The sequence below is a fragment of the Nelusetta ayraudi genome, unplaced genomic scaffold, assembly GCF_046127955.1.
Source record: "Nelusetta ayraudi isolate G7.1 ecotype Tasmania unplaced genomic scaffold, CSIRO-AGI_Nayr_v1 ptg000048l, whole genome shotgun sequence".
Lineage (NCBI taxonomy): Eukaryota > Metazoa > Chordata > Actinopteri > Tetraodontiformes > Monacanthidae > Nelusetta > Nelusetta ayraudi.
This window is the reverse complement of record NW_027466098.1, coordinates 9,711,072-9,738,169: the sequence shown is the minus strand read 5'-3', so window position 1 is coordinate 9,738,169 and position 27,098 is coordinate 9,711,072. Positions and strand designations below refer to the sequence as shown.

Here is a 27,098-nt window from a genome sequence, read left to right as displayed (position 1 = left end):
TGGACGGGATAAATAGAACGGGGGGGGGGGGGTTTCATATCCCGCATTCTTCCTCTGTCAGCACAGACGAGAGGCTGCGGGCCCCTATGGCTCCAGCCTAATCTTTACATCCATGACTCGGAGAAGACGGTCGACGCTCGCCACCGCCAGATATGTCGTATTCATTAGGGCTGCATTAGAGCTGAAACCCCATAACCTGCTGACGGCCGGGGTTTGTGTGTGTGTGTGTGGGGGGGAGGAGGGGCAGCCTGAAATAAATCTAACACATAACTGGGGTAATAAATAGGTCTCCGTGCGCGTTTGTGTGTGTGTGTGTGTGTGTGTGTACTTCTCAGAGAAAGATATAAGTGAGTGAGACAATGATAAAGAGCATCGCTGCGTCCTGCCTTTGACTGAGGGCTCTTAGCACTGCACTCTGTGTGTGTGTGTGTGTGCGTGTGTGTGTGTGTGTGTGCGCGCGTGTGTGTGTGATTTAAACTCCAGTCTCACCACTCTGACACATAATCAATAGAGGAGAGTCCCCTCAGAGCCCTCTTACCCCTTAACTGCTTAACTGAACTTTAAACATTTAGGTTGCGGGGATCAATGGCCCCTGCACTCCTTTTTTATGTGTGTGCGTGTGTGTGTGTGTACGCGCAGGCGGGCAGGTCCATGTGTGTCTAACAGGGGAGGGAGTTCCACGGTGTGTTTTGGGGTTTAAATATCCCTCATCTATTGAGGCGGGAAGGAGGGATAAAGGATGAGGGAACAGGAAAATCAATGGCAGAATGGAACCCTGCCGCTATCGAGCGCTTCCAATTAACTCTCGCTGAAGAAAAGGGGGGCGGAGGGGGTGGGGGATTCCAAAACATTCCGCGCCCGCCTGCCCGCCCGCCCGCCCGCCCAGCCCAGCCGGCCGGCCCGCCCCCTCCCTCACTCCTCCTTTTTTTCGCGAATGAAATTACAGCACTTTTATTGCCGCTTCTCACTCATCTCCCCCGCCTTTGTCAGTTTTTCCATCTCGCGCTACCCCGAGGTGGCCCGTCGTTTTTTATTCATGAAACTCTGCCTCGTGTGTCTGTGTTTTTTTTTCCCTCCCCCTGAAAACCTATTTGAAAATGTAAAACCTTGTACATTTTTTGTGTGCTTGAAAAATTTATGAGGCATTAAAATATATTGAAATGTTGCCTCTTCTTCTGAAAGAACGCTTCTTAATATGGGTTTTTTTCTTTTTTTTTTTACTTATATTTGCACCGCACAGGCAAAACAAGGAGGTTATTGCCTCTTTATGGTACAAAACGTGTTTTTGCGGGGAATTCATCTTGAAAGGCCCGGTGTGTAAGTCTTAGAAGAATCTAATGCTAAAAAGTTACAGCGCAAAAATGTTTTGATCTCACATCTTCGGAATACCAGCTGTGATGTCGGGTTAAAATCTCGAGCTCTGAGCTCTTGGAGATACTTGCTGGCGCGAACTGGCTCTCTTCTTCCAAGCTGAGCTGCTTATTATGTAAATATACATCTTTATTAATAGCAACTTCTCAACCAGGTGCCACTCACTGAAATTAAGACCCCTGGTTGAGCGCGCACTGCTTAAACATAAAATAAAACAGGTCTTTCTGTCTTTATTTTAGGTCATTTTATACACGTCTCTTTAGTGGGGTTTTTTTTTTTATATTAAAAACACAGAAACTTTTGAAATCTTTTTTTCCCCATGTCATACTTTTCACATGAGCTCCTGAGCTGATGTCACAAAGAGACTTTAGTACATGGAAACATCGGATTGTGCTTTGATCTAAACTTTATAAACTGCAAATTCTGCACCTACATTTACATGTTTATGACCACACCGTTCACTATGCATACGCACACATCCAGGCTTTTCACCACGTTATACTCCATCTCAGCGTATTCCATGCATTTCAACTTGGATAATGCGCAGTAATCACTCTCAGATAAATGTGCCCAAAGCTGCTTCCAACCGCTGGATCCTTTAATTTGCTCTCTGGGAAAATAACAGGTACATAAATCCTTGCATCAGAGCCTTCTGTTTTACTGCTGCTGCACATTTAGCGGTTGGAAGCGGCCGCAGTAATAACGAGAGGCAAAATGCAAGAGGAACGCGACATTAAAACGTCACCGAACTACACAAAAACTAATTGTAGGCACCGGAAATTCTGACACGCGCTCGCCTGTGATTAAGTGAGGGGACGGCGTCCGCGCCGCGCTCAAAGTCAGGGGGAAAAAAAAATCCAGTGGGTGAGCCCCCGGCGCGCGTCCCGTCCCTCACCTTGATTTTTGACCTCTGCAAACTCTTTGTTGTAGTCCTCCAGTGTCTCTCGAAGTTTGGTGTTCTCTGTCTCAATGTCATGCATCCTCTGGAGCTTCAGTTGCAGCTGCTGAGCCAGCTCCAGCACAGGTACAGGATCTGGAGGAGACAACACACACACACAGAGCAGCGTCAACCATGGAGCAGCTTGCACAAGCGAAGGATGCCAAGGAGGCGCCCTGCTCTCCAGCCCATCAGTCCTTCAGCATGGCAGTGAAGCTCCAACAGCTCCAGGGTGCCCACCCTCCAGCTGATCATGACCTTTGACCCCCCCCCCCTCCACCCTGCGAGGAATTACCGATGCCGGCAAGGGCAAAGAGTGCATTTGTGGAAGGAAGTGACAGACAATACTGTTGTGAATCATGTGTACAATCATTGATGAATCAGACAGCGAGAGGTCAGACCTCCACGAAAGTTGCTGAGCTGATGATTTCTTTTCTGCGGGAACTACGTTATTATGAAAATAAATCTTTTTTTCTGCTCCTTATTCTGCTGTGGTATTCAGGCTAAATGTGATGAATACGCATCTTTCAATACAATTCATGCAATCAAAAGTGCTGTTATTTTGCCTGGGTGAAAAATCTGCAGTGAAGAAAATGATTGAAAGAATTATTAGTTTTTCTGCATGTCGTTGCTCGAAATCTTTCTGCTTTGGATCTATTTTTGAACTTTGCACGCCGTCAAGCCATCGTAGTATTTGCTAAGTCTGTTATATTTGCTGTTCAAGAATCTAATCGTGACACCTTGATTGGAACAATTTCATGTCTAACTCTGTGGCATTAGCGTATGACGGCAGCTACTGTGAGTCGAAGTGACGTTGGAAGCTCTTGCACACTTAACAACCCCCGAGATGGGTGTCATGTGACCAGCGCTTCACATCACGTGACGCGCGCTCCCCATTGGGAGGCAAGCAAAACAACACAGTTTAAAAAAAAAAAAACATGCCGACCGACTCTTAGACACGGTGTTTTCAACGATAATAACCGTCTGTTTCAAACTGTTGCATCTAGTTGACGTGGAGGAAACAGAGTGAATATTTGCCGAGAATAATACAGGTAGCTTGCAAGAAGTCCATAACCAAGAAGTGGCTGAAGAGGGAGGCACCTAATACAGATGAATGGGTTGATGTAGTGCACAGTGTCTTTGTGATGGAAAGCATTACTCTTAACCTAAGAACACAAGAGGAGGTTTTTACTGAAAAATGGCAAAAATGGATCACATACATCTCTACCATCAGACTGAGCCTTCAGGTGACCTCTGAGCAGATTATCACTAATGCGCGTGTATACACTGTGTGTCTTTACGTATCTCTTTACCCTCCCCCCCCCCCCCCCTTTTGCTTTTATGGCTTACTTTCTTGACAGGAGGTGTTCACCTATCTCTTTTTGTGCATTTTTACTTGCCCTTGTGATATTTTTGCGTTTGCCTAAAGGTCTTCATGTTCACTGTTTGTCATGCACAGAAATTAAAAATCAATAAAAAGTAAATGACAAAAATAAAACCACATACTGGAGAATGGAGAATAGACTTTGAACATGTGATAGTCTAATATTCGTCTCTACTTTATCATTTTAGCCATTAACAGCGACTGGGGAATGTTGGGAAGTTACTCAAAACCACAAAGAGAGTTCCTGTGATACCGCCATCTAAAACCACTTCACCGCCAGTCCAAAAATGTTTGCTTCTAATTGCTTCGTCGATCGAAACAATTATCCGCTCGTCTGGTTTGGTTGAGTGGGTCGACTTGTCCCTTCAGAGACGCAGCGGCGGCAGCAGCAGCAGCTCGCGAGAACGAGAAGCGCGGAAAGAGAAGTGTGGTGAATGAATAATGTTTGACTTTTATGAAGCCAAGCTGAGGGAGAGCGTACGGTCCTCTGGAGTGAGTTAAAAATAATCGGCGCAGAAACAAGTCCTTTGGCGCTGATCAGCATTAATAATAAATGCACACCCTGTCAAATAATTACACATTAAAAATACACTTCAGTGCGGCGCAGCTCCCGCCAGCTCCAGCTGATCTGTACATCTGAGGAAGAAAATGAGAACGTTCTTCAGGTGCAAATTGTGTTTTTACGACTCTCTACAGCGATATGATCGCCGAGGATCAATCTCTATGCTGATATTCTTTATTGAAATATAACATTTCTGTCTCACCGGTTTGTGAAAAGTCATAAAACTTTCACAGCTTTTTTTTTTACCCCCGGGTTCCTGTTTGTTTGTTCATTGTTCTTGTGAACTGTGGACTCGCTCATAATTTAAGTTGCATGAAATTTCTCTACAACTGAGTATCCAATACATCTAACTGCTACGTGCTTAAGTTAGCTGCTTTCCCAGGGAGTGCAGGATAGCAGGACTTAAACAAAAAAATGGAAGGACTTTTATCTGTATTACCTTTAATTCTGCTGTACTGTGCAAGTTTCGGTTCGTGTCGGGCAATAATATTCAATTTCATACCGACCCAAGTTTGCTTGCTGGGCGTCGAGTCTCGCACGACGAGAACTTCGATGACTCAAATGGAAAACTAAAAGAAGGGCAGGTCGTACGCTAGCAAAAAAAAAAAAAAAAACAACGCTGAAAGGTCAGGCAAGGTTTTTTTCCATGCCGTCAACAAAACCTTATTGATAATGGTTAAGGCGAAGGACGCAGTAAAAGCCGCTGTGTGAACAAAGGACCATTGTGGAGTTGAAAGATAAACTCCCGAGCTTCCACGGGTGGAAGAAGAAAAAAAAAACGGCGCCTGCGAGGCGACGGCAAGGACGATAACTTGTGGCGCGACGCAGACGGCATCCGAGGATGAGACGCATTAACATCAGAGGTAACCGCGCTCTGATTCCTTAAATTGGCCGCTGTGATGCGGCCTGAAGAGAACAGATGGACGGAGCCGAGCGGTGCCGTGCTGGAAAGAAAAAAAAAAAAAAAAAGGTAAATAAAAGATTAGAAAACGAACGGGAGACGGAGAGACGGAGGGAGCGAGGAAGAAAGACGACTTTTCCGGGAGGCATTTCGCCGGCGTCTCTGCGAGCGCCGAGCGGGGGTTAACTGTCAGCGTGATGAAGGGGAGCCCTGTCAGTCAAGCCAATCACATCTGATTGGTGCTCATGGGTGGCAGACTGGTGACAGGCAGCCAAGAGACGCGGGCGACGCTCATCAGCGCGCCGGCTAAAAGAGCAGTTTGTGTGTAACGAGTGTTTATGTGCGCGGCGCAGATAAGAGGAACTGACAGCTTACAGCTGGGGGGGTGTGGGGGGGGCGCTGTGCGCGGGCGCGTGCGCGTTCCTGTGTCTGACGTCGTTAGATATCTTAACTAGACTAATGAGAGATCAGCGGAGAACAATCGAGAATTTTCACGCTGATTCGGCGGCGGCGGCGGCACTGCCATGCTGGGACGAGGCGAGGGAGGCCCGTGCAGAGGAGATTGTAGCGAACCAAACTGGAAGCGACAAAGCTTGGAATTCTGACTGTATCCTTGGAAGAAGAAAGGAAAAAAAAAAGAGAGAAAAAAAAACCCAGCCTTCTCCAGCTTCTTATCGAACCTTTGTCCTTCACGCCGACCCAGGACCCACGGCCGTACTCTCCCCACCCACCTCCCATCCAATCCGGGCTGTTAAAAGCTGTTTGACTTGCGGGCTGCCGGTGCTGAGCGCTCTCGCCAGACACCTTTAATCTACGGCAGAGAGCACGCAGGCCGCTCTGGATAACCAGGCCCCCCCTTCAGCTGATAGAAGACAGAACAAAACACGCTGTTTCCTCTTTCAAGACGGCCCGCATTAGTCAGGCCGCCCCGTGTCTGTGCGCCTGCCTGCCTTCGTGCGTGTGTGTGTGTGTGCATCAGGCATTACATCATTGTCTCGCAGCAAAGTTAAGAATAGCGCCGTCAGGGCTGAGGCTGACTTATTGGGAGCAGTACAATCCAAAGATATTACTGTAGGTCTATCCATGTGGGAACGTGATGACCTCCTTACGCTATAGATGAACTCCACTCCTCTCGCGTTTCCAACATAGGAGCCGCCGAGGAGAAGGAGGAAGAAGGAGGAGGAGGAGGCGGCGGAGGAGGAGCACCCCCCCCCCCCCCCCCTTCAGGGTTCCCGCGCGGCTCAAAAATCTCCCCCCAGTTCCCTCTGGCCGCCGAGGCGTCGAGCGTCCCCGTTTGGCCTCGCGACGGCGGCGGCGGCGGCGCGGCCAATCGTGGGTGCGCTTGTCATGCGTATCAGGGCGCACCTTCTGCTGCAACCCTCTCAGGCCCCCCCCTCCACCGACGGCGAGCGAAGTCTCGCGGGGGCACATTAAGGCATCGCGCCGCGCCTGGATGCGCAGCGAGGAAGCACCGGAGGGATGGTGTCGCGCTAGCGTCCCCCCCGCCCCCACCCCCCCAACCCCGCTCTCTCTCCTCCATCCCCTCCCCCCTCCCATCCCCTGTCGGTGCTGTTTACATGGCTGAGGGGCGGTCGTTGGGATCGTGCGTGCAAGACTCTGGAGGTGTCTGAGCAATAAATAGACAAACAAGCAGCGAAAAAAAAACCCAAACAATACAAAAAGAACACACAAGGCCTTTCCGGGTAGTCTTTTTTTTTTTTTTTTTTTTATCAGATTCAGCCTCGGACTTTAGTGGAGCGGCCTGGAGATCAATCATAGATCATCAGGGCGGAGCGTATTTAGCACTGTGTTTGCAGCATCCGGTCAAAAACACTGGGTTTAGCGTCCCCATGAAACAGGCGCTCTGTTAGGCCAATTTCCCACTGGCCAAAAAAACAGTTTAAACCGGCTAACAATCTGCATTTGGTGGCAGTATGAAAGGCTCACCGACCCGCATCAACCCGCGTCAATCAACCCGGCAAGCGGCCCAGGTTAAAATCAGCTTCAATCAGCGAGGCTCCGATCGGCAAGCAGTGGGAAAGCCAGACCCGCGTCAACACGCTAATTTTACGTGATGACATTGAGCGTGACGTGTGCTACGTCATAATATCGCACGCAATGTTGTGGCGTATAATCAAGTAGCGAAAAACGAAGCTATGTTAGCATTCGAGACTGGATCGTTGCAGCACTGGCAAGACAGTAAAATTGGCGAGTTTCTCAAGTCTCAAGCTCAACAAGAAAGTACACTGACCCCTGCCGGACTCGCTTCAGTGTTGCTCGCGGACACGCGGCGGGTTAAAGTGGAGGCTACGAAGCTAGCCAGCGGGGGTCAGTGGGAAGAGGGCCAAATGGCGATTGTTAGCGTTGATAAAAACCTTGCGTCGACCCACTAATTTCACCTCCACCTTCTCCGTCCCCTCTTTCCGTCTGTCCACCATGGGGGTTGAACCCACCTCAGAACTCACCTCTGTTAGGCATGTACCTGACTACCTCCATTACTGCTGCTGTACTGTTTTGTTTGATCATGTGACTATTTATATCACTGTTAGAAACTGTTGTACGGTGACCTTGAGTGCTTTGAAAGGCGCCTTATAAATTAAATGTATTATTATTGATTATCATTATCATTATTATTATTATTATCATTATTATTTTTGATATTATCATTACCGCCACATGTTTGAATGACTGGCTGGGCGTGTTGTCCCCTACCTGTGATGCATCACAAAAGGCTGCTTACCAGCGCACACTTTCAGCAACGGGAATGAGCAAAAGTACCAAAATCTTTTATTTTCTGATGTACTATGGGAAAATACTGGCGCAGTAAAATTCCACGCGACAAGGGAGGAGGCTGCAAATGTTGCTTACCTGGGACATCGATTATTTTCTTGTACACATTCAAGAAGGCGTTCTCTGCTTCTTTACTTCTCTTGCTCAACGCGTCAATCTGCAACGAGACAACAAAAGAAAAAGAGAAAAGGTTAATTGTCAGTCGGGGCACCGCCTCACCTAAACATGGGGCCCATTCATTTGCCGGCGGAGGCCCAGCAGACTGCATACAGTCCCCGTCTGTCCTCACTGTGCGCCGGTATGTTGCGCGCAATCAGAGTTGTTTTGACAGCGGCTGCGTCGGTGTTTCCTTCCCGCGGAGTCGCCTCAGCTGCTCAGCCGATGACGGACGCCTTTCGTTTGTCGCGTGCCCGTGCACGCCCACCCCACCCCGTCAGCCCCCCCTCCAGTGTGTGTGTGTGTGTGTGTGTGTGTGTGTGTCTGTGTGTGCGAGTGCACTCTGTTCTGTCAGGCCGGTCAGTTGGTGTGTGTACGCGTTCTCCGCACACACACACACACGCACCCTCCGCCCCTCCAGCGCGCTGACATCATTAAACAGCTGGCTCAGTCTTTCCAGCCGCAGCGGGGGAAGATTATTCAGCCGGCTCTTAGCGGCAATACGCCGCCGATCCATTACCGATGCGGCCATTAACACGAGAGGCCGACGCAATCGCGCTCCGTCAGCCGGCGGTACTGAAATGGACGCGGCATTAGGACGGATCCATAAGGGATTAACAATACGCCGGTCTGTTTTGGGGACGGGGGCGGGGGGGGAGTCTGCGGCCCGTCAAAGGCGGCGGAAAGTGCGAGGCGGCGAGCTTCCACTCGAGGTCGGAGTGAATCACGGCCGAGCGTCGGAGTGGGCGGACCGCCCCGATCTGAATCCTGACTGCGAAATAGAGGGAAAGCTCAGGCCAAATAAAGACATTGAGAAGATGCTACTGTACTGGGCAGAGCTGCCGCCGACTACTCCGGCTCCCGCGCTCAGACTAAACAGCCGCACGCGCGTGTGCGAGTGTGTGTTTTTTTTTTCCTTTTTCCTCTCTGTCTGTCTCTCCTTCTTTCTCTCTTCCAGCTCCACCGCCGCACTAGGCAGCCGGCGAGAAGGAATAAAGACAAAAGCCCGAATAAGTCCAAATATAAAGTCTTCACATTCCCAGCCAAGCCAGTAGTGTAGTTGATGGGTGGTTTAAGGGTTCTTGCCACTGTAAACAGAGCGGGCTACATGTAATACTGCCTGGGCTCCTATGGGAACCTAATAAATCTCTTCACATGGCTTTGATTCATCTCTAGTTTTTTAGCCGCAAAACATCTGGCCCTGTGTAGGCTGGTGCCAGCACACCACCACCACCCTCCCCACCCCCTTTATTCCTCCCAGTCTCCCTCTGTCGAGCTCCACTTCTTGTTACTTCCTTGTTCGGTGACTCATTTTTCTCTCCCCCCCCGCCCCCCACCACCCTCCACCCGCCCCGTCTCCTTCGATCTTTTTCGGTTCCAGTCCTCCTCACATGTTTTGTCTGTCACACGCTCGTGTCAGACTGCCATCCGGCGGCGCTCCCGTGTGGAATTCACCCTATCTCTCCCAACTCGCGCGCGCGCACGCACGCACGCACACACGCACGCATGCACGCAGAGCCGCGACTGCATCTGCACTTTTTTATGCACCGTGTGACATTGAGCAATCAGGGATCCTCAAATGCGAGGCCGCTAATGGGAGATTACAGATGCCGAGCGCTAATACCTCTCTCACACGTCAGCCAGTGGCGGACCTGTTCGCGGCCGGAACGTAACGCCGCGAGAACACAACGCGGGAAACAATGGCTGCGGATCTCAAAAGGCAGAAAAAACGACGGGAAAAAGAACCCAAAAAAAAAAAAAAACCCCAGAAAATCTGTCGATGGCGGCGGCGGAAGAAGCGTGACTGTACAATGACTGGGCCAAGGTCAGTGGTACGGCGGCTTTATATAGCCCCGACATGGGAGGCAGGAAATAGACATTTAATGTAGGACACACCCTACAGTTAGAGGCAGGTTAACTGCAGGACCAGAGCCATTAGAAGACCACCCAGGATTTGCAAATACAGCCCTGCTGTTCCAAACTGCGGCTCTCTCCACCAATCCCAATGACATCTGCTATTACATGCTCTCCTGCCCCCAATCCCACACACACACACACACACACACACACACACACACACACACACACACACACACACACACACACACACACACACACACACACACACACACACACACACACACACACACACACACGCACACACACGCACGCACGGAAGGAAGGCAAAAAAACAAATGAAGCAACGGCAACGATACCTCACGCGGTATCAGCGGCCTGCTGATGAAAAAACTGCTGGCAATTGCAAAAGGCCCCCCCACCCCCGCCGCACACAAACACACACGTACGTACGTCAGCAACTTGTGCCACCATCACTCAGCACCCCCGCCCCCCCCATCCCCCCGCTTCCATATCTAACCCGTAGTGTGTGAAGGGCATCGGGCTGACCTGCAGATGTGTGTGCGTGCGTGCGTACGTACGTACGTACGTCTGTGTGTGTGTGTGTGTGTGTGTGTGTGTGTGTGTGTGTGTGTGTGTGTGTGTGTGTGTGTGTGGCCCCCAGAGGAGCCAGATAAGGGCAGGCTATGGGAAGCAGAGACTGAAGCCTTGGATAATGGAAAAGCTTATCTGATCGATCCGGAGAGGAACAGTGAGCACGCAACATGGGCAACAAAAAAAAAATAAAATAAAGAGGGAACGCGACTCGGCGCCACAACCCCCCTTTGCCAAAAAGTGACTTCTTGTAAAAGCGCCGCCGCTATTGCTAACAACTGCCGAAGAGGGGGCCGAGTTCACCCCTTTTTTTTTCGACCACAGGAGATTAAACCGAGACCTCCCGGGGGTCCGGATGGGGATTGGGGGGGGGGGGGGGTTCTCGGGCAGAAACTTCTTCTCTCTCTTTTTTTTTTTTATTGCTCCACATTCACTTAGTAAAGATCAGGGCTGGTGGGGAGGCAGGACTCCTTAAGGGTGAGTTAGTGCGGGACTTCCAAGCAGGAAGACCCCTGCTCGCTCGCTCACTCGCTCGCTCTCCGCCGCCGCTCTCTCGTCCTTGGATCAAAGCGGCGAGGAGAAAGAGGGGGGGGGGGCAAAACAAAGTCGGGCTAAAATTACACATTCTCGGCGCTCCTCGTGTCGCGGCACGCCGGCGAGCAGAATAGTCGGCTGATTGATGGGCTGCTCCGAGACCGGCTCGGCTTGTACGGCATTATCTCAATAATCATAAGATAATGTCTCTCTCTCCCTCTGTCTCTCCCTCTCCCTCCCCCTCTCCCCGTCTCGAGCCGCGACCACCCACCGCGGCGCGTTCGGGTGTTGCACGCCACCGAGGTGTGTCAACACCAGGATAGTGGAAACAGCTGACAAGGCCCCAATTATATCGCTGCCGTTTCTATTCTCTAAATAGACTGCGGATCATCAGCAGAACACGGTGGAACCGCTATAAATTACAACATTTCTTTTTTTCTTCTCCCTCCCTCCCTCCCTCCCTCTCTCTCCTCTCTGCCGTCGCATAACCACCGGCTGTGGTCACGGCTCCTAACGCAAGAATATGGAAACTAAGCCAGTGTTAAACTGCTGCCGTTCAATGGCCGCCGGTAGCGAGCGAGCGACTGTCACTACTCATCGCAGTGATTTTTTTTTTTCTTCTTCTTCTTCTTCTTCTTCTTCCTTTTGTTTCGCGTGCATCGCTTCAAGAGCGGAAGACGAGGATACCGTCGGGGGGGTGGGGAGTGGGGTGGCTAAAACGTCCGCCCACTCCCGGCCCCCCGAATAACGCCCCGCACAAAAGCAGCCGGGCTTCCACTCCTCCCCTCTGACTTTCACATATGGGAGTGAACTGGAAATGCTTGGCTGCCAGAAAGGAGGAGTCATGATGGAAATGGGCCAAAATGATGGAGGAGGAGATAGAGGGTGGGGAGGGGGAGGGGGAGGAGTGCGATACAGCAACATTTTTCCCCTTTAATGGGTCGGGGGGGGGCGCGTGAATGCCATTTGTCCGACATTAAGCTGGGAGTAAGCACGGCCACACTGGACAAGAAAAAAAGAGGGGGCGGGGGGGGTCGTGATTCACCACGTATGCAAAGCGAAAACAAAATCTAAAAAAAAAGAAAAAGAAAAAGGAAAAAAAGATGACAAATTACCCCCTTTGAATCATGCAAACAAAGTCTGAGGAAATGGCATTTGGTGAGTAGCGACTGGCTAGAGCCGGGGTTTTGTGATGCCTTCTTTTTTTTCCCCCCTCTTTTCTTTTTTTTTTTGCAGGATGCAATTTAAACACACCCTCGGGCAACAGGACTTCATGAGTAGGACAGAAAATCAAGAGCAGAGCGCAGAAAGGAGGGAGAGAGGAAAGAGGGGAAATGAGATAGCGGCGAGGAGAGCGAGGGAGACGGCGGAGGGAGACGAGTGCGGCAGAAGAAAATACGATTTTAGATGAAAAATAGAAGTGGAGGAAGCGGGCGGGGAGCGAGGGCGGTCAGCAAATGTCACAAGGCTTTCTTTTTTGGGTTGTAGTTGTTTTGTTTTATTTTTTTTTTTGTTGAGGAAACGCATTCGTCTGGGTGCTGCGCCCGAGAACGGCCGTCTCACACAACGTCAATATGAATTCCTGATTTGGAAAGAGTAGAGCAACACTCACCTCTCCTTGGAAGCTTTTGAGCAAGGGGGCAACTTGTTTCCGTAACTCCTGTGAGACAGAGGGAGAAAAAAAGACGAGAGGGTTTGAGTGAGACAGACAAATCAAGCCCAATCAAGAGCCGCCACAGAACGCTAGCTGCGTTTCCGCGTTTGCAGTTTTTCGCAAAATAATCGCGATATTTCTAAAGTTTCGACAAAGTGCAATTGCGATTTTCTGGTGTTTTCCAATGAATGGTGTGAAGAGCCTGAGTCGAAATTCTCGTAAAGTCTCGTCCCGTTACGAGAATTACGTTTGCTGTCCAGAATGGTTGTTATACTTTTGCTCTTTGATTACTTCTGAAAAATATTCTGTCCCCTCCTCCGTCCAAGGATAACGTGCCATTTTCACATGAAGTGAACTGGTCACGTGACCACGTACGTCACGTCAGCTGACGCGGAAATGCGGAAAAAGTGCTCCCATTACAATTTTGCGATTATACCTCCGTGTGAAAAACCACCTCATGAGAGCGTCAAAACCTTTTGCCGATATTTTAGAGGTTTTTCGAAATCTATGCGTTTCCATTACCAGGTTTTTCTTGCGATATTTAGGTTTTGCGCAATTCTAGGGGGAATGGAAACGCAGCTACTCACAGTGACGATCAGCGGGAAAAAAACATGCTGAGCTTTTTTTCTTATCGTCATCATTATTAATATTACTATTAGCGAAAGATCAGACGGGCTGCTAATTGGAATCAAGTGGCGGGCCATCCTCGCCGAAGCCGACGAGTGATGCGTGAGCGAGCGGTTGAGGGGAAGGGAGGTGGTGGGGGGGGGCAGGTTTGAACCCCGAGGTGCTCTGGTGGACTGCGTTTCTCATTAGAACAGGTGCAGCACCACCTGGGCCAGCCAGAGGCACCGCCAGCGCATGCGAGCCACGGAGTGGGAGGGGGGCAGAATGGGGGTGGGGGGGTGGGCCTGATGCTCGATGCAAATCGTCTCCCTGCAACACGCACACACGAGCGCCTTTTTTCCCCCTCCCTCCCTCCCTCTCTCTCTCTTTATTCCCAACTATAAAGCAAATGCTTTTCTGCCCCGGCAAAGTCCCATTGCATGACTTTCCGGTGCGAGTCAGCGGTTTCAGATTAGATAGCCAGTCGAGTATGTATCGGGGGAACATGCAAATCGCCATGCTGTTAGCTGAGCCTACATCCTGACAAACTGAACTGGAGCGTACAGTCAAAAGCGCAGCAGAATAGGACATTCTGTACAGGAACATTTGATTTGCACACTTTGTGGACAAGCACGCACACACACACACACACACACACACACACACACACACACACACACACACACACACACACACACACACACAGACAGACAGGCAGACGGACAGACAGGCAGACAGGCAGACAGGCAGACAGACGCGCGCCCCTACTCACTCGCCAAACTGCCTAATGAAGATGTGAAGTGGGGCAACTGCAGATGTGCGCTCAGGAGACTCTCCGGCTTTTAGAAAAACCCCTCGCAGCCTAAAAGCCTCGTGGACGGAGGCACAGAGAGTCTTTCCAAAATAAAAGAAGAAGAAGAAAAAAAAAAAGAGCTGAGTCGGGGACGGCCGTCTGGGGGCCGGGCCTCCTCGCAGGTCGAGCCAGACGGGCTGCCTGTCTGGGGCCGAGGACAGGTCGTGACCTCGCTGACCCCGGCCCATTGTTACCTCATCAGGGGTCACTATTGCTGTTTGTCTGGGGCCAATTCAATATTCTCCTGCTGGGGATAATAAGCTCCTCCCCTCCCTCCCTCCCTCCCTCACTGCTCTGATGCTCAGCTTTTTTTTTTAGTCGCGCCCCCCCCCCCCCCCCCCCCCCCCACACACACACACACACACACACACACACACACACACACACACACACACACACACACACACACACACACACACACACACACACACGAGGGAGAGAGAGAGAGAGAGAGTGACAAGCGTCCACAAAAGAACAAGCGGCAGCTCTGTCATTTGCATTAGATTCCGCTTACACGCGGAAACGCGTTTTCTCTCATTAAGTCCCGACGGCTCCTGTTTTTAAACGGATGAGGGGATTTGCTGCAGCTACATTTCCAGAGTCGCGACGTGACAAATGCGACGACTGTCTGCCCGTGTCCACGTAGCCGCTCGGGATTTATCTAAACATTTACGTAAAAACAGTGACAAGGAAAAAAAAAAAAAAAAAAGAAAAAATGACCCTGTGTGATATAAAGCAGTCTGGCCTTCAAGTCCCCCCGTCCCCGTCCCCGTCCTGATAATTAAAACCTCGGCGGAATCGCCATGTTGAACGTTTGTTGAGACTGGGTCGGCTGAGAAGGGCATCGCTGTCGTCATTTTTGCCGGGAAAAAGAAAAAAAAAACCACCACAGTTTGAAGTTGCTGTTTATCTTGGCCTCGACCTTTGACCTCTCATTAAGAAATCCTTGTCGTTTTCAAAGTTGGATTGGGCTTTAACGCATCCGGATGACGTTGGAGAGGGGAGCCGCTGCGCCCCCCCTGCCCGTCCACTCCCCCCACCCACCCACTGCCCAGTCCACTTCCAAAGATTTATGACCGTATAACATAACAATGCACACAGACACCATGGTCAATCCGTGTGTGTGTGTGTGTGTGTAGGGATGGGGATGGGGGGTTGGGGAAGGGGGGGGCCTCGGCAGGCAGCAGGAGATGGATGGCTGGTGTGTGAGCTGCCGGCAGACAGCAGACAGGCCAGCCCGAGGAATCCTCCAGGGAGTATGGAACTCCCATTCGCTGTCTGTCTGGCCCGCAGCTAAACACGAGCGCGTGTGTGTGCGCGCGCTCGCCCCTCACGCACACAGAGAGAGAGAGAGAGAGAGAGGGAGAGAGGGAGAGAGGGAGAGAGAGGGAGAGAGAGGGCGAGGGAGAGAGAGGGAGAGAAGTTGTTTTACTACCGCTGCCTCTGGCTAGCAATCTTTGGGACATTTTACAACCCGTTCTCCCACCCTGCGCCTTTATAACGCCGCGGCGGTGGAGTCTTAGACTAACTAAGAGAGAGAGAGTAAGAGAGAGAGGAGGGGGGGGGGGAATTAAAAACTAAATGAATAATTCAGACAACTTAGGGAGGCACTGAAATGTAGTTTTGAAAAAAAAGAGGAAGGGAAAAAAAACGTCTGTGTCAGTGCTAATGAATAATGAAAACTTTATTTTCACGCTGCATTTCTTTGCGGCGTTTCCAAAATGCTACAACCCCCCCCCCCCCGCTTGTGTGTGTGTGTGTGTGTGTGTGTGTGTGTGTGTGTGTGTGTGTGTGTGTGTGTGTGTGTGTGTGTGTGTGTGTTTGCGCGTGCGCGTGCGGATGCTCGCGAGCGAGCGTGCCGTGCGTTATTATGCAGACCGTGAGTGCAGTTCAAGCCGAGTACAGCTCAGCAGACTAGACACAGTCAACGTGGGCCAGTCTCCTGGTTGCTGAATAATGGATCAGAGGAGGACTCCCGCTCAGCCTAATGCAGTCTGATCTGATGTGACTGTGATCTCCGCTGACTGGTGCAGACCACAGAGAGCTGACAGCGCCGCTCGCTCGCCCGCCCGCCCGCCCGCTCGGCGGGGCCGCTCCGGCGCGCGCACGTACGCGGGAAGGGGGGGGGGGCGGTGGGGGGGGAGAACAACACGAGACGATCGCACGTAAACGAAGCGGCGCATTTTCGCCTGTTGCAGCACCGACGCCGACGAGTCCTCCACCGACGCCGGGAAGTTTTCGCTGCCGACTCCCATCGAGCTCTCGCTGCGGCCCTGTAATGAATTCTGTCGCTCGTCTGGCCTGGCTCGGATTCCTCCTCCGCATACCGGGGAGATGCCAGGGGCCACACAGACGCCAGAGGAGCCTTCCTAAATCACAGCCTTGTTACGCTGATGAATGCGTGTGTGCCGTCCTGTGATCTAGGCTATCTCCTCCCCCTCCTCCCCACCGCGTGTTTTTTTCTTTCCTTGCGTGCGTATCTCCCCCCCCGCCCCACCCCACCCCACCCCCACCCTCCACTGTACGTGCTCCAAAAAAATCTGATTACAGATGAATGTGAAATCAGCGTTTCTGTGTGTGTGTATGTGTGTGTGTGTGTGTGCAGGTAGAGCTTTGCTCCTGCGTGCGTGCGCGCGTGTGTGTGTGTGTGTGTGTGTGTGTGTTCCTCCTGTAACCGTGTGGGCGGCACACTTAAGTCAATAGTCACATGTCCTCGTCCCGTGGCAACTCCGACGGGCCCGCCGCCGCCGCCGCCGCTGCCGACTCCGGTGAGAGTTGACGATTTTCAAGCCCCGCCGTCTACTCGGCTCATGCATAATTCACGGCCGGGCCATCAATAATTCACCATGGTGACATTACCAATAATAACACGACAATACTTTGTTTTCACTGTGCGGTTTAAAAAAGGAAAAAAAAAAAAAAAGAGGAAAAGTGTTGCCGTGGTAACGGAGATGAAACAAATATTCCCAGGAGGAGTGACGGGAACGCAGGAGCGGGACAGAATTCCCTCCTGATCCCACTTAGTAGTGTTATCACACTCTCTCTCTCTCTCTTTCTTTTTTTTGTCCCTCCACTCTTCCCCTCCCTCCCTCCCGCGCTCGTCGTCTTCCTTTCTCCCCCTTGCATACACACTGGCGGACGCACATGTAAGAAGTAGGTCAGATAATACAAACTCCTGAGGGGTTTTCTGTTTTGTCTCTTTAGGATTTCAGGGAAACTAATGGAGAGACTATTTTGGGAGGCAAGCCGGGATCTTTGTGCCGTCGACTCCCCCCACCCACCCAACCAACCTCCCGCCCTCCCAGTAAATAATCACCGTCGCTGTCAAAAGAGATGCGGCGGCGCCGTATGCGCCCCGCCGACCGCCGCCGGCAACCCGGCTCGTCTCACCTCAGGTGTGTTCTTCTTGAACTCGCGGCTCAGGTCGATCAGCTTCTTCCTGGTCTGTTCGCTCTCGTCCTGTCTGTTGGCGAGCTGCGTGGCGGTGGCGTCTAGTTCTTTCTGCAACACAACACAAGAGGCACGCCGACATTTTTAGCTTGCGGGAGGAGGGGCACACGTAGGTAATCAGCTGAGGATTCTTTGAAATCGTTCACATTTAAAGGGCACATATTGTATGACACAGGATTATGTTATTTGGAAATTATCTTTACCAGTGATTTTTCAACGTGAACTCCACAACAGTTTTCCCGCAAAATAAAAGCGATAAAGTACAATTGCGATTTGCAGGCGTTTTCCATTGAACGGTGTGAAGCGCATTCGCCTTAATTCTTGTAAAATCTCGTCCCTCGAGATTTACGAGAACTACGTTTGATCTCGTTTGGGTACGTCTGTTTGCTGTCAGGAACGGTTGTTCTATTTTTCTCTTTGATTAGTTGTAAAAAAAAAGTAAATAAATAAAGAATTCTGTCTCCTCCTCCGTCCAAACATAATGCACCATTTTCACTTGAAGTGAACTGGTCACGTGACCACGTATGTCACGTCCGGTGATGCATAAATGACACTTTTGCGATATACCTCGATATCGACACGTCTGGAAAAACCACCTCATGAGAGCGTAAAAACCTTTTAGCCATAGTCAAGTGGTTTCTCGAAGTTTGGGTGTTTCCATTACAAGTTTTTATTGCGATATTTAGGTTTTACGCAATTCTACGGGTCATGGAAACGCAGCTAATGAAGCGATAAAAAACTCCATCCTCGTGCTCGAAGACATGGTTCTAGAAAACAGCTCTTTGTGATTCTGCAAAGGAAACTGCCACCTTAGCAACGGCAGCCCTAAGTTCGCGCTAACAGCAGCAGCCAGATGTTTGCTGGAGCCCCTGAGACCAGCGCATGACCTCTTCCAAACATGGACGGCACAACAGAGCACCGGCGTAACGGGAAGCTCACGACAAGTGTTTCGCTGGAGGCTAATAACAAAGAGCTGCTCATCACACGAGGCTCCCAAGCTAAAGTCCGGGATGAAGGGTAAAAAAAATATATATAAAAATCAAAAATTGTGCTGTGACACGCGAGCTTGCAGACGTCCTGCAGTCGAGCTGGCCCGCCTCCGCTCACCCTCGCCAGTGAGCGACGGGGCAGCAAAACACACAAATGTACATTTGAATGAAAAACAAAAGACGACAATATTACGACAGACCGCGTGAAGGTGAGGTGGGGAGGGGGAGGGGAGGAGAGGGGGAAAAAAAAGACGAAGAAAAAAAAAACTGGCCTGGCACCACCAGCGTGAGCAACATCTGAGCTATGCAGTGTAACAGTTAACACCGTGTCGGGCCTGACAGCCTGCGCAGCAACAGACCGTAACTAGCAGCGGTAAAACACTTACACACTTTGTAACAATTATTGACTGGTTGCGCCAGGCGGACTAACACCACCCCCCAACACACACACACACACAACACACAACACACAACACACACACACACACACACACACACACACACACACACACACACACACACACACACACACACAATTATCAACAACAGCGGCGTTGCCAGGGCTGAGGGAACGGCCCGCCTTTATTTCGCATTGTTATTAATAGCTATTTATGGGACTGGTTCCAGATGACGGACCAAATGCTGACATTAACAAGACGCCGGAGCCTTGTAAAGATTGTTATCTCTCGCGGCTGAGTGTTGCTGGATTATGTTTCTGTTGGATTCTTGCCTTCTGTCGCGCTCCCCCCCCCCCCTCCCACCCTCCCTCTCTTGATACAGATCATCCGCTCACTCATTCAACCGGTCGAGCTCCTCCACTCCTCTTCCAATCTCTCCCTTATTCACCCGCCCCTCCCTGCCTCCCTGCCTCCCACCCTCCCCATCCACCTCGCCATCCACCTCCTGTGAGGCCGCCCACCCCTGAGAGTGATTAAACGCTGCTGAAGGGCCGTTATGCTAACTAACACACTAATCATTTAATACACACATTACCACAGGGGCCCTTGTGGCTCAGTGTGCTGACAAGGTCCCAAAACGCGCTCGGCGCACACATCAGCCCACCAACCCAAATCACTCACTGCCCGCCCCCCACCAACCACCACCACCCCTCCCCCCTCCGCCAACACACACACAACCCTCTATAGACACAGTGTGATCAAGTACTAATTAGGAGATCCCCCCCCCCCATCAGCATTAAGTTTAATTCCCTGACCAGCCCTAAACTCTTTTTTTAATCCACAATCCATTAAAAAAATATGACAAATGGTGATCGGCCATCTTCTGCTATAGGGTTTTTTTTTGTTTTGTTTTTTTTGCCGTTTTTCTTTTTTCTTTTTTTTTTTAATTCCCGCAGCCGCACAGGACGCGAGAATAAAAAAGTAAAAATAAAACTGCTCATTTGCTTCCATGCCATCTTGCTCTCGCTGCCCATGGAGCAGTTGATGTAGCAGCCTGTCTGCCCATGGCCATGGAGCAGCTGCACTATCCGTTAGTGAACTCGAGCGTGCGCACGGGCTTGTGCAATGCCCGATGAAAGGAGGGAGGCCCGATAAATTTTAATCAGGTTAAATTAATTGTCAAAAAAAAAAGGGAAAAAAAAGAATGCTCCAGATCATGGACAGAGGTGTAATTACTATATTGGTAAAGATTAGATACAGGAACAAGACTTTGAAGCCCAGTCGGTTAATGATATTAACAGATATTAGTCGCTGGCAGATCTTAATCACAAGATGATGAATTGGGCCTGCAGGCTTTTCACTCTCCACAATCTTTTAAGCACAATAAATCAGTGGAGCAGCGCCGCTGAAAGTCTGATCTGGAATCAGAAAAAACAAACAGCAACCAAGGCAATACATCCTCAACAAAGATACATTGGCGACCATTGAACTTTCACAACACGGGTATGGTGGTAGAATTGCAATAGCAATTTCATTGAGTACATTAAAACGACGCAATGCAATAAAGTTTGTCTGTTTAAACATTTCTTTGAAATCATCCCTATTTTTCTTATTCTATTATGTTTGGCCTGCCGGAAAAGCGGTCATAATCTGATGGTGTTTTTTTTTTTTATTTCTTTTTTTTATTATTATTATTATTATTAATCGTCATCATCATACACTTTCATAGATGAACAAGTTGAGCCGATTCTATTTTCATCCACGCACATTTAAGCAAAAGTCAGAATTTAATTCCACACAATCAGCAAATCCGTTCACATGAATCGATTAACGGGCTCCGCTTTAGGAATAATCAGTCTTCCACTGGGATCCCGCTTTAGGAGGTCATGTGCCAATCCCTCACGCCCTTGATTCTATCCAATCCCTTTTCCAAAAGCCCTGCACATAGCCAATGTGTTACCAAATCCCCATTCCAAAAAAAACAAAAAAAAAACAAGTCTTACTGCAAAGCTAAATAAACACACCACACATGGATGGAAGAGAACTGATTTGATGCCAAATGGGCAAATAAGTACAGGCATGGTGTGGAAAAAAAAAAAATCCCCCCCCCCCAAAAAAATGGACCATCAGACCACGTCAAGTTTTGACTATGCAGCAAACTCTGTGCCCACATCAGCAGACAACCGGGGCAGACTCCACACTCATCTTGCTGATAGAGCGCAACATCGGAAAGTGCAAAATCCCACACTGCCAACCCTTTGTTTGCACACATCAAGTTCAACCACCAGGAGACCGCTAGTGCTTCCAATTTAGGCCACGCACTTCGGAGTACGACATTCATCATTTCACCAATATCCAGATCGCAGGTTTTGAGATTATCAGCAGTCATTTCTTTAACTAGGATTTTTTTTTTTTTTTTAGGAGGACAGACTCGTCTGAATCACGTCTGTTCAAGGGCAAACCTGATTTTTTTTTCTCCTCAGTTCAGCATTTTTTCTGTTTGACTTAGTTCAGTTTTGCTCCGATGGGACGAGCCAAAAACAGCCAAAGCGTTGAACATAATGTTGATGATGGTGCTAAATCTGGTTTTAGAACATTAGGGGGAGGGGAGGGGGAGGGGGGACTGAAAAGGTGAAACAAGTTTGTACTTTTGCATCACAGCAGAAAGTCCACAGTTAAAAACCATCTGACACGTATTTAGTGTGATATTATAGACGCTTACATGACAGATTTAAATTCCTAGCAGTGACTTTTCTCAGCGCTCAATCAGCCCAATTACCTGATCCTCGCTAACACCCACGCCTCAGCTTATATTACAGTCCTGACTAAAGATAGCCGCTGGACAGATTAATAGATGGATAAAGAGTGCGCCCTTTTATTTTTATAATGACTGCAATGGCGACTTCTGTCTCAATCCATCAAAAGTCCTGACGGTGAACAGAAATGGCAACACTTTGTGCATACCAAAGAGATTATAGTTATATATTATGTGTTGGTATGCGTGCAGGATGCACACATGGCAAAACATCATGTGCATGCAGGAATGCTCCAGATCAGATATGTTCGACGTACATGACTCCATATAATTTCAAATCCGACTTCCAAGTCTGGAACGGATCCCCGGGACCAGTGTCTAACTTGTTAGCGTAGCGGCGCAGCGTGCCACATCCCTGAACTGTTCCTATTGCACATGTGGGTCAGTTAAGGACCGCCGCGGCTGCTCGCGCGTATCTGATATCGGCTCCAGCCAGTGATGCAAATGAACAGACAAAAACCAGATTTAAGAAAGAGTCTTTCTGGCGAGCACAACCTGAAGCCGTTCCTGGAGTTCACCTTCGAGGGGAACGAGGATCGAGAGACGAGCGCTAAGAACTTTAGCGACGCTCATACAAAACTGTGTTGCGGGGGAGGGTCTGAGTCATCGTGGCCAGCGCACCGTGACCCCACCTTGGCCTGACTTTGCAAAGCTCAACTTCACAATAACAATCCCACTTAACTGGTGAGTTAATTCAGTCAACTGTTTAAATCAACTCCGGCGCTATTCTTCGCATCTGGCCACGGCTGGTTAGGACCGCACTGTCTGTCTATTTTAGCGCAGCTGATGGAATATGCTGTGTGCAGGGGAGCATTAAGTGGGCTGTAATGTCTGTGTGATTGCTCTAACAGCCTTGCTTGGCTTGGCTGGACTGGCCCACAGCAGCAGTCCCTGTCCTGGTTCATTTGGTCGTCTGGTCAGCTGTAAAGACGATTGGAACAGATTGCCAACACTCCCTAGAGAGACTTCAACACCGACTTGGCCAAGAAAGCCTCCCCGCGCACGGCTCCACACGCGTGTGCTCTCACATGAGCGCACACGCCGACCGCCGCGGTGACTCGGGGAGCCCAAATTTTCCACATTATCGTCGAAGTCTGCTTCAAAAGGGGGGGCGGCGGGAGGGAGGGGGTCGGCCCGGCGAAAAAATTTGGCAGGCCGGGCCGTGTTCGCAGCTAGCGCCGGAGAATCCCCCGACGCCGCGCCACTGTGGGAATCACGCTAATGGCAGATAGCGGTCGCGGGGAAAACAAATCCCGTTTCCGCTGGCCACGAGACCCAAGGTGTTCGAACAGGCGTTTATCTCGCCTAATGAAATCCCTTCCGTTCGTCTGCAGGCGGAGAGAGGCCTTCTATCTGACTAATTCACACTAATTACTCTAATGAGCCACAGGTGATGATACAGTGAGACTGATTAATTAAACGGGAGGCTCCAATCAGGCGTGTCTGATTATGCCAATCATATCGACTTCAGACTAAATGAGATAACAGGAGACGGGCGTGCTTTAATTGAGGTATCAAAACTTGGTGGAATTCCTAATGCCCTCACGCTCCGGCGATGCCGAGACAGATAGGCCGCTGGAATGACAACAAAGTTATTGTTGTGTACACAGTGCGAAGTCAATCCGACTGCAGCTGCCGTCTGTGACCAGCCGAGCAACGCGGAGGGAGGGAGGGAGGGAGGGAGGGAAGTGAAGGAGAGCGGGATCCATCCGCCGGCCCCGGGATTTGCCCCCGCGTGGCGCTGGCGGGAGAATAATTGGTAGTGGGAACCGCTCGAAAAACGCTGTTTACACCGCCATTCCTTCAGTCCAAACACAAAGTGGGTTAAGTGCTCCGCATTCGCTGCGTGTTTTACGCATTAATCTAGTGAAGTGCCACTCTTGAATTCAAACAAGGCGCCGAAGGAGGCCGGGGGGGGTGGGGGGGGGGGTGAGGAAAGGGAGGCAAAAAATACATCCACTTCTCCTGCTCAATGCAGGCAAATTAGTTGCACAAGAGAGGGAGCTAATATTGAAAAGTCTTTTTTTTACCCCGGAGTGGAAAATGCTTTCTGCCTCCCTTACGTTTGGCGTTCGGGACAAAGGCAATGATCACGATCAAGTTTTCCATTCTGTCATTGAGGCCACTAATCTCCCCTTTTATCTCCGACATGTCTGAGGCTGTTATGTGGTTATAATAGTAAACAGCAGAGGCGTCTGGAAAGACGTCTTATCTGGAAATCTGGGAGCTCTACCTCAGCCCCTCCTCTTCCTCCCCTCATGGCGTTTCACCTTCTATGCGGCTGAGTGTTCGGCGTCTGCGTGTGTGTGTGTGTGTGTGTGTGTGTGTGTGTGTGTGTGTGTGTGTGTGTGTGTGTGTGTGTGTGTGTGTGTGTGTGTGTGTCGGGAGGACGGGGTTGGAGGGGGACGCGGGGTGGCATCTCAGTCTGGAGCGACAAGCCACGCTCGCTACAACGACACGGTACATGATCACAGATCACAGGCACGCCCCCTCAAAACACAACAGCGGCGCAGATAAGAGACTACAACCGCAGCTCCATGTCTGCCTGCCTGCCTGCCTGCCTGCCTGCCTGCCTGCCTGCGTGCCTGCCTGCCTGCGTGCCTGCGTGCCTCTGCCGTAGCAGGGTGCGGAACCTTAAAAAAAATACATAAAAATAAAAATAACGTGGCGGCAGACGCCGCTCGCTCAAACCACATGGGGGTTGGGAGACGCGCGTCGCATCCTCCCGAGTCTCCTCCACCATCCAATGGATGGCAAGTCTGCCAAAGTTTCCTTCACCGCAAGCCAACGCACTTAGTTCGGCTGTGACAAGCGAGGCCTGAAAAACATGCGCGTTTATGCAACTTTGCGCGTGCATCTGTGCCTGCTGCGCGCAGCATTTGGGGGCAAGGGGGGGCGGCGGCGGCGGTGGTGGAAGGGGGTGAGGGAGGGGGAGGCGGAGGGGGGGTTATCCTAGCGCGCTCCGCAGTCTAACAAGATGCTTGCGGTCCCTGAGCGTTTTGCTCCTTTTTTTAAACACAGATCCATATCTACCAACAGCACAGGAGCTGTCGAGACTCACCTCGCTGACGCTGACGCAAGCCCGGATCAAAAGCGGCCTTTTTACACAGCAGCCTCGTTTGTATTGATCCGTGTTCCTCTGCTGAGAGGCCTGGCTGTTGTTTTATCTCCCTCTACATCCAAGACCCAACTCTCCTGAAGCTTGCGGAGAAACTAGTCATTATTTCGCTCGACCCATCGTCGGACAGCAGGACTTCCGGAGGCCGCCGATGGGATACAAATGTGATAAGGCTGAGACTGGTGCGGGGCGTGGAGAAGATGCAGATGACTGGCTCGCGCTTTTGCAGGGGTTAGAGTTTAGCCGGAGGCCCGTGTCACCGAGGGTGAGTGGTGTGGCGGGTGCGGCGGGGAATAGAGGGGGGGTACGGCGATATGCTCGGGGTGTAATGCATTGGTGAAAGGGCAAGATTTTTCATCCCTGCGTTTACAGGGTGGAACGGCTAGGATATTGAGATCTGAGATAGGATCAGAGGGTAGTGAGCTGTTTCAGCTACGATAAAGGCCACGCATTACAAACAGAGCACAGATAGAGAGGGAGAGAACTACAGAGAGGGAGAGAGGAGAGAGAGAGAGAGTATCACACCTCTCATCCCTGAATTAATGCCTCCATTCTGCCAGGAAGCCATTCTGTGCCAGTGAGAGGAGATTGGGGAGGGGATGAGTGCACAGATATGGACTAAAAAATGGAAACTGCGATCATGGAGAGGGGCGATAGGGATTAATCAAGTCCGGGAGAGAGGAGTGGGGCCCTCCAAGGCCTGGAGCAAATATACAGGCCCGGATCTCAAGGACTTGGCCAACAGTTGACACCGTGGTTAACATTACATCAAATGGACACACCAGTAATCATCACTAGATAGTGAGCAGTGGGCTATAAGGGATTGGGGGCGGGGGTGGGAGGGTCGATAATACAATAAGATATCATCAAATAAATTTATCGGTTATTAGCTGCTTATGTCATTGCATGCTTTTTTCATTATGTGGCAATAAAACTATTCATCTTTTGTGTGTAAAAGGACGATAGGAGTAGCTAAATGGTGGCAAATTGGCAAATACAGCACGGTCTTCAAACCAGAACATCTTTAGCGCAGCAAACCCGACCACTCGCACTATTTGAAATGTGGACCTTGTTTGGGAGAACGTTTCAAATTATGCATGGACATTTGGAGATGAAATCTCACTCAACTCTGCAGATTCGGACTCGCCTCATTTAGATTGTTAGCTTGTTATCCACCTTGCTATATACAGATGGAGCTGCTAACGTTAAAGCCATAGAGACTTGGCTTGAAGCTATTGAGGTAGCACGTTAATAAAAATTTAAATTAGTCTAGTGCTGATAAAAGTCTGCAATTGCTAACAATGGGGAAATGTATGAAACCTTGCAGAATTTTTTTTGGGACTACCAAAAAGCCCGACACAACAGATTCAGGCCCTGATAAAGAAATCTCTGTGCTGCTCCAAAGCAACCTTAGTTGGCACAACCCCTTTTTATTTTGCATAATGCCCTAATCCATCTTTAAATTTTATCTGGTCAACCTGTTGTATCCCCTCATGTCCAAAATGCCTGATAAAAACACATCCACTCCAGTTGTGCTCCAGCCAACAAAAGCAACATGCTTACTTTGAGCAATAAATCAGCAGAATATATCAAAATGTCCAATTAGCTCAGCTTCATCTCGACTTTTTAATGTGTCTGGCCCATGCTGTCACCATCTCCTAGCACCACCAAGCATTTTGACCAAGTCTGACACCCATGGTCTATACGATCAACGTCAACAGCGCGAGTCCCGGGGGGCTAAGTCTTACTCAGCCCTTATGAGCCAGAGTTTTTCTGCTCAGCTTGCACAACTTTTGAGTGGAAAAAGGGAGGGAAACGCAGCAAGAAAAGGGGAGAATGGGCATGGCTAATCCTTACAGTAATGACAGAATAATTAGCTTGCATTAGGCTACGTAATGGGCTGTAATTATATCATTTATTCTGCGTTGTGAGAATGTGCTAGAAAGCCAAGCGTGCTGATGAAGGAGGAATTGCGCCGAGCGAGAAGCAGGATGGAGCATGTGTAAAAGCTCAGGCTGTTTTCTATTGATTGATACAAACATCAAACGAACCACTTGAGTAATGGGGGGGGGGGGGGAGTGAAGGACAGCTAAAAGCTATTTGGAGCCTCCACTGCATAAAAGACTTGA

At 50.1% G+C, this 27,098-nt stretch overlaps 1 protein-coding gene across 2 annotated transcripts in view; it reads right to left on the bottom strand.

Annotated features, from left to right (window-relative positions):
- LOC142895280 (homeobox protein cut-like 1) overlaps positions 1-27,098 on the bottom strand; it is a 68,175-nt gene that overhangs the window by 32,062 nt on the left and 9,015 nt on the right. For both annotated transcript variants that reach the window (XM_076036189.1, XM_076036190.1), the window contains exons 2-5: positions 17,590-17,700; positions 12,699-12,746; positions 8,024-8,102; positions 2,267-2,404 (exon numbers count right to left, since the gene is read on the bottom strand). In XM_076036189.1, the coding sequence (XP_075892304.1) occupies positions 2,267-2,404; positions 8,024-8,102; positions 12,699-12,746; positions 17,590-17,700 (376 nt within the window). The remainder of the gene's footprint in view (positions 1-2,266; positions 2,405-8,023; positions 8,103-12,698; positions 12,747-17,589; positions 17,701-27,098) is intronic.